At 33.9% G+C, this 12478-nt stretch overlaps 1 protein-coding gene across 1 annotated transcript in view; it reads right to left on the reverse strand.

The window, feature by feature from the left end:
- RYR3 (ryanodine receptor 3) overlaps nt 1–12478 on the reverse strand; it is a 233215-nt gene that overhangs the window by 137938 nt on the left and 82799 nt on the right. Inside the window, exons 16-20 of the mRNA XM_055716387.1 lie at nt 11121–11216; nt 10298–10416; nt 7694–7827; nt 6800–7041; nt 2795–2987 (exon numbers count right to left, since the gene is read on the reverse strand). Of these exons, the coding sequence (XP_055572362.1) occupies nt 2795–2987; nt 6800–7041; nt 7694–7827; nt 10298–10416; nt 11121–11216 (784 nt within the window). The remainder of the gene's footprint in view (nt 1–2794; nt 2988–6799; nt 7042–7693; nt 7828–10297; nt 10417–11120; nt 11217–12478) is intronic.

The following is a 12478-nucleotide window of genomic DNA, read 5'->3' on the forward strand; positions in this document are numbered from 1 at the left end:
GCATACATACTATCGATAACACTATCGCCTACCAACTATTTTTTGAAAACTCTTTTGGTCAAAGCAAAACTAAATATTCAATACAGTAGCATACTTTCCAAAAAATAAAAGTTTTTTACTTTAAATCAAGTGGTGTAAATTGTGAATTTTTTAATGCATTTGAATGATCTGCAAACACAAATCTAATTTAAACTGGACTGTTACTCTAAAAAAATCCCATAAGGACTATTTATATACCACTTAAAAGGTTTAAATGAACTTCTCAGTGCATTCATGCAGGCAGTTGGCACATGAGGAAAAAAAACCAGAGGATATGGTGAAAAAAGTCCACTATAATCATATCATGTAAATCAAGCATACAAAAATATACCAAATACTACAACTGGGAATGAGTTGCGGAAGTGTACCTAAAATTCCTATTAAACTCCTATAGCTTTCTGTTTCTCCTCAGACATGTAATTTTCATATAAATGTAAAAGATACAAAAGACAGCCAGAAATAATTAAACAGATTGATTTAGTTTAATGACTACTCCTTTTCCTTCATTTTGGAGTTGGGCTGTACATCGGAAACTGTGACTGCCATTCTAGCAATTTGCTAGTAGCTATACTTTGTTTTTGTAGCCTGAATGACAAGACTATGCTAAATAGTCTTTTGCTTACTACGAAGGCTGTCTGTGAAAGACAAGATCCCCATGATAACCGTATTTAATGCACCTTGTTTAATTACTAAAAGCAGCTGGCATTTGCTTTTAAGATGTTGACTTTTCATGTCAACTAATCCAGACCTCCAGCTTCCCTAAAAACATGTTGGAGGGCTCATTTAAAGTTAATCTTGTGTTTCATTTCTTTACCTCTGCATTTACGTACTTTTTGAGAAGACGTTAAATAAATCTGAATAAAAGAAAAGAAAAATAGAAGAAAATAAAATGAATTCTCAATACAGAGCTGCTGTTTAAATTCCTTGTTTATTTGAATGGCTGTATTGTGGTACTATAAGCAGAGTTTATAGCACCATTGGTAGAAGGAGGAAAAAAAGGACAGATAGGGAGAAAATGCCTACAGTAAAACACAGAAAAAGAGATTGTAGGAAAGCAGGTGCTGACCAGGATTTAGAGAGGAAAAAATGATGATAGAATGATAAAGCATACCCAGAACCAGAGACTGAGAAAGACACAGAAAGCAGAGGAAAAGCAGGTAAGCCAAAACAGAAGCAGAAACATAGGAGTTTGTGCCTGGTGCAGAACACTCTTCTCCACTTATGAACTCAGGATTCCCATCTAATAATCTGATATTAACAAACACAGATTACATATAATCTGTTACTGCCATCAACTACTATTAACTACAAGGGAAAATTCTCTCACAAAATACACAAACAGCATCAAATAAGAATGAAGAAAATTGATTACACCAGTTTAGGCAGATTTCTTACAGAAAAATTAATGAACAGTTTCAAAAGCTCTTGTACTAGTGCAGCTACATAGTAGGGTCACTCCCTGAGAACAAATGAAAGTTGATTTATTAAACCCTTCCCAGCCCTGCTTTATTCTGTTTGGTCTCTGTTAGTATTCTTACCTAAGAGGTTCTCTCAAACATGAGATGCTCAAAGTATTTATCTATTGATCACAGAAGGAAAAGCCCATAGAGAACTACTTATCTGATTTACTTCACAGAAACAAAGATTTCTTTTTCCTTAAATTGCTAAATGTATGAACTGTTTATAATCTGAGCCTTCTTTTACTTATGAAAGCTATATACTTCCTATTCTGGCCAAACTGAACCTTCAGTTCTCAAAAATTACCATGTATAAGAGACACCCTCCTTCAAATAACAGCCAGCCCTTTGCATCTTTTCACTCCTCCACCACAATCTCTTTCTCCATTCCTGATTATCTCTTCTAAATTCAGCAGTTTCTGGCAGCTATTGACATCTAGACTGTTAGTATTGTTTTCATAGTGAAAAATGTTCATAACTTATCTATATTTTATGCATAAATCATGCTTGGCCTACAACAGACAGAAAAATCCTAACCTTTCTTATTGAAGAATTCTCCTTAATTGTCTTTTTGTCTTTCCTTCCTAAAATTGTTGCCCGTCAATACCAGCAAAAAAAATGCTCTAAAATGATCTGAACAGAAATTAGTCATGTTATGACAGCAGTGCAAGAGTTAGTCTTTTGTGGTTGCATTGGCTTTGTAATGTTAACACAAGGTTTTTGGCCACTTACGTAGACTGACATTTGCAGGTTTTATGAATAATTTAAAGGTAAGATAACACAAGAAGCCTGAAAATGTCCAAATCTCAGTATTTTAGCTACAAAACAGGTAAGAAATAGGCAATATTAGTAATGAGATTCTAAAACTGCTTCTCATCAGTTCTTTGTATTTCCTACTGTGAATATAGTATCAGTTTTCATGCTGATTTAGGTTTTTTACTTCCTGCTGAGAAAGCCAGTGAGAATTTTAATTAGTGCCAAATGTGTTGCTGTGTTTCTAATGTGCTTTTTTTCACTGATAATTGGAACGAGACAAAATTAATTTCCTCTAAGACACCAAATATCCATAAAATAACAATTTTCAGGCACTGTGACTTGGTTAAATTGTTAACAGGCTCAAATTTCACCCTCAAGTGAAATCATCACTAAACTAAATCAGTACTTTCCTGCCCCCCTACCTCCCAGCTGCTGGTTGGACAGAACTGAAACAACAAAACAGAACAAATCATACATGAATTTGTACAAAATTTTGTGTGACATGACAGCAAAGATGACAATTAAAATTAAGTTTTACTTACTTTACACCTGCTGATAAGCTTACAACAGGGAAGAAAAACCCTTCTGTACTGAAGTTCTCAAACATTCCTTGCACAGGCTGTCCATTAATGCGGAATGAAATGCTGGGTACACCTAGATCCAAGCAGCAGCTAACCACATCATCAGATGCTAATAAATGCTGATTGACAGAGGCTACAGCTCTGGGTACTCGACCTAGGATAAAAGTATTCAGAAGTAATGAGAAGCTTTAAGGAGATTTTCACAGGTTCGACAATGAAATTATTTCCTCAAAAACACCATCAAGTTTTTTGTTCATAGTCATGAAGACATGATCTTGCCTTCATCATTTTTATGAATGGTTCTGCTTTTAGAGAAAGACACTGAGTCAACACTATTCAAACTGACATGTGGCAGAAAAGCACACAAACTGAGCAAATGACTTGAGACCTCTGACGCTGTGTGCAAGACAGAACATGTTCAGCTGAAATCACCCAAGTTCACACTGTAGCCTGATGCAGGAGTGCTGAAGCACAGTAAATGATATCCTTTTTATAAAGCTAACATTGATATATCAATTTTTTTTTCTTTAGTTATTTGCAAAATACTAGATTCACATATCTGTGAATATTCAGTGGTGAGACACTGGAAGTTTCCCCAGCGAAGCTGTGGATGCCCCATCATTGGAACTGTTCGAGGCCAGGCTGCATGGGGCTTTGTGCATCCTGGTCTCGTGGAAGGTGTCCCTGTCCATGGCAGGGGGTTGGACAAGATGATCTTTAAAGGTCGCTTCCAACCCAAACCATCCTATGATTCTATAATTCTACTGTATCTGTGATTATGACCAATATCCAGGTTTACAGTATCAAGAGGCAGAATGGTATACCGAGTTATCAAAAAATGGACCAAGAATTTAACACGCCAGGTTTACTTTATCAACTACAAACATACAGTAAACAGTGGGAGCTTAGTTTTCCCTATCCAGGAAGGTGGAACCTTACGGCCATGCACATGGCTCAGCAATTATAATAACAGTTAACTAGAAATAATATATATGAAGTAATCTAACTACACATATTTACAGATAACTGCAGTTTTTCAATCACACTTGAATATTTTGAGTACATTTTCAGCCAAGGAATCTCTCTTCAGAATTCCTTTCAAAACAATTCCCTTGAAAACATTTTATTTGAACTGTAAAGCAAAACTAATTAAGCAGCTAAGCGCTATTCCAAATTTTTGTGTTTGGAATTTCTTAAGAACAAGTCAAGTCAACTGTTCAGGGCAGCTTAAGTACCCTGAATTTTCCCTTACTGCAGGAGAAGAGATTTAAGAGATTTTCCAGCACTGTATTTCTAAGGTTCTATTAGTGTTTGCTTTAGTATTAATGACTTATTCAGCCATTTCTAATGGAGTATGTTACAGATGTGCCTAGCCTACTCAAAAGAATAACTATTCGTCATTTGAAAATTGTTCAGTAGTGCTGAAAAAAAATATTGAATTATGTGCGAGCACACACAAACAGATATTTTATATACAAAATCCTATGCCAGAACAATGCTAATATAATTGAAAAGTCAAATATACCCATATTAGGAAATGTTAGAATTAAGGCTGTAAAATCAAATTCAGTATATTTATGTACATTGTATTTGCAACACATCTTTTAATTGCATGGCCCCACAGTATCTTTTTCTGAGCAGTTAGAAAACTTAGCTGTATATGGCATTTCAAGGCACTAAGAATTACGGGGAAGTTAATGAATTTGCCTACATGCCTTCAACAGTGTACAGTAAATAAAGCACAAGGCACAAACTGAACAAAATAGAAAATATCCATTGTTTACTATGTATGCAAGGAGATCTGGAAGGAAAAATAACATGCTACTTCATAATTAAAGACTGTACACACAAGGACTGAAATAGTGTCCGTTTTTTTCCTCAAACTTCTGAATGATCATGGACAGCTACATACTCAAGAAACAAAACAGTTAAATTAAGAAAGATCTATAGAGTGTGTTGATAATGATTTTTTTTCTAAGTCTTTTGAACAAATGTAAAAGCTAAATTCCTGGTGAGACATATTGTTACACAATATCCTTTACAACAAAATGTTACATTCGCAACTCAAGGTTTGAGCACTTCAGAGAAAAGGTGGCAGGAATCGTCTAACATTGGAAAAATATGTCCACATGTGATTCCAGAAAAGAAACTCAGTTTTCAATTCAATTCTACCTTGAAGCCTAGTCAATTCTATCTTGAGACCTAGTCAATAACATTCGCTCTCAAATAGTTTATGATTAACAAAGGTATAAGGCAGAGAAAATACAATGTTGGACCATATTAAAATGACATTAATAAAAGGTGATCTTCCAGTTTCATCTGTATTCTTAACAAAATCTTCTATATGGATGAAAGACCTTTACCAATTAAGATAGACTGATACACATTTTAGGTAGAAAACCTAATTGCCAGAGCTCTGTGTTAAATATTTACGTAAACAGAATACATATGTAAAAATCTTCTAGAAATTTTAGCAACTGTTTTGCTTCCTACTGTTTTTCTTTCTCCTTCCATTACTTATTGATAATTTGATTAACGACGTTACAAAGATAGCAGATGATGTAATTAAGGACATACAACTAATTCCTTAAGTAATTTCTTATTTTATAGCCTTATGCATTACTTCCTCTCTGAAACATTCCTTATTTAAAGAGCATGCAGAAACTTCAAGAAAGCAAAAAACAGCCATCAGGATTTCCTGTGTTGCCATTTGAATCTTACAAATAGGCAGCAGCACTTTGCTGGTTGTTTCTATAGGAACTTAAACTGACATGGTCAAAAAGTACTCTGCTATGACAAACCTGTTGGTTTACATAAAGTTTATCCTAGTTCACTTTCCCTGGATATATTGGGGAAGGGATAATCACACAAAAACCCAGGAGCCTTGCTCATAGCTCCAACACCACTTTCCAGCTAACTACATGCCCCAGAGGGCTCTCACTAATCCCTCCAAAGCATCCTAATCAGATTCTTCTGTTGTCTCCTTTTTCCTCAGGGGGTTATTTACAACACACTCATTATTAGAAAAATTATTTGAACTGCAACATTTCAGCTGAGTCCTCCTGTGAACTCCTTTTACTCTTCTAGAGCTCTTACTCAAATCTTCCCAACTGCATAGGCAGTGACTTCCACTTCCACTCAGCCCACTAATATCTTCAATTCTCTTGAACAAAGAATGGCTAATAAACCCACAACTTTACCATCACTGATCCTTAAGTTACCACAAAATACGCATTTGCTGGCATCCATTAACTCCCATTCACATACACATGCAGTATCACTTCACTGCAGTACTGAGTCTCCTAAATTGCTACACACTTAAGTGGCACTCCTAGAAAAACTATTTTTTTCCACTAAGTCTACTTTAAATACTAATATGAAAACTATTTTTTCAAACAGCATAGCAACTACAGGTTTTCAGTTTGAGATTCCAGCACAGACATTTGTGTTTAAAAATAACCAAAGTTGGTAGAAGTGTAGCAATTCTTATTTCTAATTGCCAAAATTACCTTTCATGAAAGTATTTATCAAAATTTAAATTCAATTTATTAAATCTATCAATAGATGTGAGAATAATAATGTCATTTTGCTTCAACTGTAGATACAAAGTGAAAGAATAATGCAAATGTAGATCCATGTACAATTAATTTGTCTGAGATCAATACATCCATTGATTTTGAACCAACAGACAAGTCACTATTGGTCTAGATCTGGAAAATGCCATTTTTTGATCAAAAACATGAAAATAGACGCTATCTGCTAAAAAGCCTAACTGGTATAATTCAATATTGACTAAAATCTCAGACAAGAAGTCTGACCTGAAATTCCAAACAACTTCATGGTATCCTGGAGTTCTGAATGTAGCTTATTATAAAATAGCATGCTATATACACACAGTTACTCAAAGTAAAGGCAGGTAACTCCTAAAGGTAGGTAAGAAAAAGTGAAAGTGAACAAAGTACTTACCAGACCACAGATGAAGGCCATCAAAACCATAAGAGTACAGGTCATCACCAACACCATTGCCTCCCCATCCTTCTCCACCTCCAGGATAGGGGGCATAACCTGAAGTAGAGGCCCATCCAACTCGTAAATGGGTGGGTTCTGCCGTCAAGAATGGATCAACCTGATCAATTATTAACTCAAAGTACCACTTCTTGTATTGTGCAGAACCCTCAGCAACACCTAGGAATATGTTTGGCCTTATGCTAAGAAAGAAAATGTAAGCCAGTTAGTATAAATATAAAATGCGACATATGAATTATATTGCTCTACAATAATCAAATTTTCTTTGCAAGTATGGTAAGAGTGTAGATGTCCACATTTCATTTATAATATTTAAAATAGCAACCCATTTTATGACTTTATAAAGCTGCTGTAGAATCATCTTCCATGGTATAGGTTCCACGCTTTGAAAAACTTAATAGTCAAAAGAGGAATAACAACATCATTTCTTAAAATAAAAAAAAAACCAAACAAACAGGAGTGAGGCTTCCAGGAAGTCAAATCCCTCTTAAAACACACAAGTACTTCCCAGTATGTTTTACATACTCCATAATAATTATTAGGGAAAGCCATGCTCTGTTTTGAATGAGGAACAAGCAACTTCCACCTTTTCATTTCAGAACAGATCTTACTATTAATTAGTAATTTCTGTTTCTGCACAGTTTCTATTACAAATGCTGTATTGTTAACAAAAATGGGTTTTCCAGAATTTAGCACAGAAACACTTCCTAAAGTGTGTGTTTCAATATTGAAAGCTGTGGAACATCTCTTAGGTTACAGTACTCTCACCAATCAATTATTAAAGACATGCAAGTTCCATTTCTTCTAATATATCAATAACACATGTCACTATACCTTGTCACATCATTAATCAAACGTGTTTGCAAGAGTAAGTCTCTTCTAGGCAGTAGATTGTCACAGATCAAATTTTGATTGGCACGAACTGCAACTCCGTTACAGACACAGAGAGAGCAAAGCACATCGAGTACCTTAAAAAAGAAAAAAAAAAAATCAGAAGAAATTTGGGTAAAGGCAGCTGCATATACTATTATTCAGTTGTTAGCTTAAATTACATTCAGAATAGACCTAAAGGAAGGAATGTAATACACATTATGATTACTGTTTTCTAAATACTTTTCACATATATGGACCACGTGTAGTCTGTACTACTGATAGAGGGTATCAAACATGGAACACAAGTTCAGAACACTGGGTTTGCAAAATGCATCCAAAAAATCTTCCTTTGAGATCTTATTCTCATTTTGATTAGAAAAAAGCAAAGCTACAACAGCTATATGGCAACTCTTTAAATTTTTTTACATTAAATCTTAATAAAAATCTGAAATGTAAAATAAAATTATTTGAGAAATTACTGCAGCTCAAATACCATTCTGAACAAAATTAGTGGACAATTCTCAGCTGTAATTCTCAGACTGCTTATGAATCTGTTCTGAAAGCATGTTTTCAATATAAGAAGTAATCCATTTATTTTTTAAATGAAAAACAAGAACTCATTATAAAGTGAAAGAGAGTTTCAGGAAGATTTTATTCTAAAATTTCAGCTTGCCTTTTTTTTTTTTTTTTTTTTTTTGTAACGGTCTGAAAAGTGAAAGAGATTGACATAATTCTCCCATGGATTACCGGAGCAAAAGATTTTGGAAGAGAGACCACAGTAACATAGTGTTGTTTAATGCTGAGGGACAAAGCTGCACACTTTTGCAAAAAAACATAAAAGCTTAAAGATGCACTGGAGCTTTGACAAGCAATCATTGAGCAATGAGCCCAAATGGCGTAGACTCTTACACACCATGTCCAAAACAAAGAACCATCTTCACAGTTGATTAACATTTTAGAAACTGTTGTACAATGCAAGGAGCAGCAGAACGGAACATCTATTTTAGCCACCAAGTTCTCTGCCTAATGGATTAGCACAAACCCACCCTCAACAGCAGTTTAATATACTGTGAACTTTGCTGTGTTCCACCCCATGCATTTTCCTTTCCACCACCTCTGTTACTGGGCAGAAAACACAGCAGAAGAATAGAGGTAGTAACTTAAATAACCACAGAAACTCTGACCAGTACTCAGCTGTAAAGTGTCTTAATAACATTAATGATTAACGATTAACAGTAACTCAGAATTTACATATAAACTGTTTACATAATCTCTGTGTACTCACTGACCATATTTCTGACACAATGTTTTTCATTTTTTAAAAAAAATCATTCAAATCATAATTTCCAGGACAATTTTCATTAATAATATTACTGTTTCTCATTTCCTAAACCACAACAGAATTTTTAATTTAGTGGGAGAACAAGGCATACTGTTTCCAGAGCATCAAATAAATTCATTACTTCACATTATTTCATTAATTACTGATATTTAGTCAAAAACACTACAAATGGAAATCCATAAAGCTGTTACACAGTCTAATTCTTCTCCTGTATACAATAAATACTTTCCTTTACTGCTTTAAATTCTCACTATGAGGTGAGATTAAGATGCCCTGGCTGAAAATCTCTCTTTGCAGGTAACCACCACAATAATCTTGCTAGCAGCTAAAAATAGTAAACTAAACTTACAACTGTCATTTCAACTTTTTTCTTATGCCTGCTTTTATCAGCTCATACTCCTTAACCATGCTTAAAAATACTTCTTTCCTTCTCCATAACTGCAGTTGTTTAGGTTGTCCAAATTACCTTCTGTAAATCAGTAATTTCAGCTTATTAAAACTTTCTTTGATCTTCCTCCAGGTTATCAGTCTTTCAAATAAAATTTTAATTGAGTAAGGAAACTCACATCAGAAAATCACACATAAAACTATATTCTCCTCTGTGTTGTGATGTCATCCTGATCGCAGCCAGAAACTGTTTTCACCTTCTTCTGTCATAATAAATTGCACATTGATGTCTAAATTAATTTCCACCATTACTTCTTCTGGTATAACTCAGGGGTTTTTTCTTTCTTCTGAACACCTGTGTTTTCAGATATTTGGATTATTTTTCTGACTTCTCATTTTACTTTGCTCTTTTCTGCTACTGATAATAATAATAACTCAAGTTAGGAATAACTTTGAAGAATTTAATTCTTTCTTTCTGCGGATACAACAATGGTAGTTCACTGCTTCTGCAGAGCCCTGCATCACAAGCAAGCTACTCTGTCCATGTGCTTACTATCATCAGAATGCTTCATTTTCTCAACAAAACCAAAGTTCTGACTGGTTATCAATATTTTTAAACTATTTGCTTTTCATACATATTTTCTGTATTTGAAACTGAAAAGCAACTATATGTCACACTTCTTTTATCTCAACAAAGCAATTTTGCAGATGTACTTCAAGGTTATTTTATTCATTAAAAGGCACTAGAATCCCATATTTCCATGTAGGCATTTCTCCGTTTTTCTTTCAAAATTACTGTAAGATTATCAATATATCCTTAGATTTCCAAAACATACCTTGTAATTGCGTCCATGTTTATCCAACAATGAAATAATGGATTTGATATGCTCCTCAGCTATTAAATTTAAAGCTTCTGGGCTTTCAATCAAGATGCAGTGCAACACTTCCAAAATACCTGTATGAAGGCCACAGAAATAATGCTGTCATTAAATCACCTGCACAACTGAACACAATCTAAAAGCTCAGTAAATAACAAAATATTTTAGAGATGCAATCTTTTTTCCAGTATAAAAAGAGAATGAGAACACTTTTAAAGAGTATTGATACGACTATGATTTGAACTACACTATACATAAATGCATTACTAAGCTGTTAATTTCTATTTGCTTTTGAAAATGGCCACAATTTTAAAACCATTTGAGAAAAATGCAAGTTTAGCTCCTTTTCAGGGAGAGAGATATAAAGGTTTTGGCAGGGAGTGTTGAACATACCATAATGAAAAAAAAGTATATATATACACACACATGTTATTTGTACTTGTGCCCACAAATAACTCTGGTGTTACTCAACAGCAATCGGACAGCAGTCTTGATACTGTTTGACCAAATCCATTAATTCACTGAAGTCACATTCAACATTCATCGGACCTGGTATTGCACATACCAAGTGTATGGAAACAAAAAATGCCAAAAAAATGTTTGTTTAAATGTAATACTTTGCTCAATTAAAAAAAAAAAAAAAACACACAAAAAACCCAAACAGTGTATTTGTTTTCTAATTCATGCTGTTTTCAAGGAAAACTGCTCTGACATTTATAATTTGAGACAGCTGTGTGTAGTGTATTGATAGCTAACCTACATTTATGAAAGTGAGTCTCACCTGAGGAAGATTCTAATCTGTCCAATTTACTTATTAGCCAATCAAGGTTACTGGAAAACTGGGTACAATTATTTCTGTTGCCACGAATGAGAGCAGCTGGAAAAAAACCCAGAAGGTATAATTTTGTATTAGAAGATTTCTGTTTTAAGTCACCAATGTTAATCATACATATTTTAATACAGTTTTTATAACAACTTCCCAACATAATAAATAAACAAATCCTAAATACATATATGTTACAGTAATAAAGAATTAAGATTTTCATTAATTTGAGTATCAGCAACGGACAATTTCTAAAGGGCATGTAGTTTTTGAAGTTGACAGGGGTCTAATGGATAATCAAGAATTTCAGCAGAAAATAGGTTTTATTTATGTTGTTTTTATTGTTAAATTTAATTAGAAATTATCTATCACTTGTTTGATGCAAATGTCAAGCACTGCCATGATCAAGAGGCTATAATGCCTCTTTTTCTATCTGATCCTACCAATGAGTGGGAGGATCATATGCAGAAGTTTAAGCTCAAGTGCAGGCTGGGTGTACTGCTCTTTATTAATCTTTACTTATGTGCTTTTTCTTGATCTCTGATTAAAACATGTTATAGATTGGATAGTTTTTAGTCTTCAGCAGTGCAGAACACAATGTTATTTGACCACACTTTGAAATTTAATCAGCATTCAAGCATTTCAAGCCATACTGCTTTTTTTCCTTCTTGAAGTTATTACTGACCATAGAAAAACAAACAAGCAGCCTTTTTTATACAATTGTCAAGGATTTTTTATTATGAAGTATTAACTTAATATTTATTATATCACAATAATTGCATTCAAGATATACCTGCAGAAGAAAATCATGACAAAATCTGAGAAAGTCTACATAGCACTGAAGAAGTTTCTTTCATCCTACTTTTGTTTAAACTCATAAGATTGTGGTAAAATACAGGCAACGGTATCTCATTACTTTTTAAAGGAATGAGAAGGCTTCACTGGAAATACCTGCCTGTCTTTGATATGTGAATAACATCATGCTTCAAAGCACTCCCCCTCATTGGTTTTATACTTGTCCTAACTCATGACTTGCGTATTTTACTATGGTTTGGGACTAACTTTCTTTGTTATGGAAGTAGAATGTATTTTAACTCCACCAGAAGACGAGGTTCTCCTATAAAAGGAATTACAGAACTCAGGCAACATATTAGTGACTTAAAGGAATACACATATACATATTTTGGCCTTACAATGCAGAAGCAGTTTGATCTAGAAAGCATTGCACTGAAATTGAAAAAAAAAAAAAATTTCTGTTTTATATATTATTTTTATTAACATTTAACTCTAAGTCTCAAATTACAAACATGGATTCA

Source organism: Falco cherrug, chromosome 7, assembly GCF_023634085.1.
Source record: "Falco cherrug isolate bFalChe1 chromosome 7, bFalChe1.pri, whole genome shotgun sequence".
Lineage (NCBI taxonomy): Eukaryota > Metazoa > Chordata > Aves > Falconiformes > Falconidae > Falco > Falco cherrug.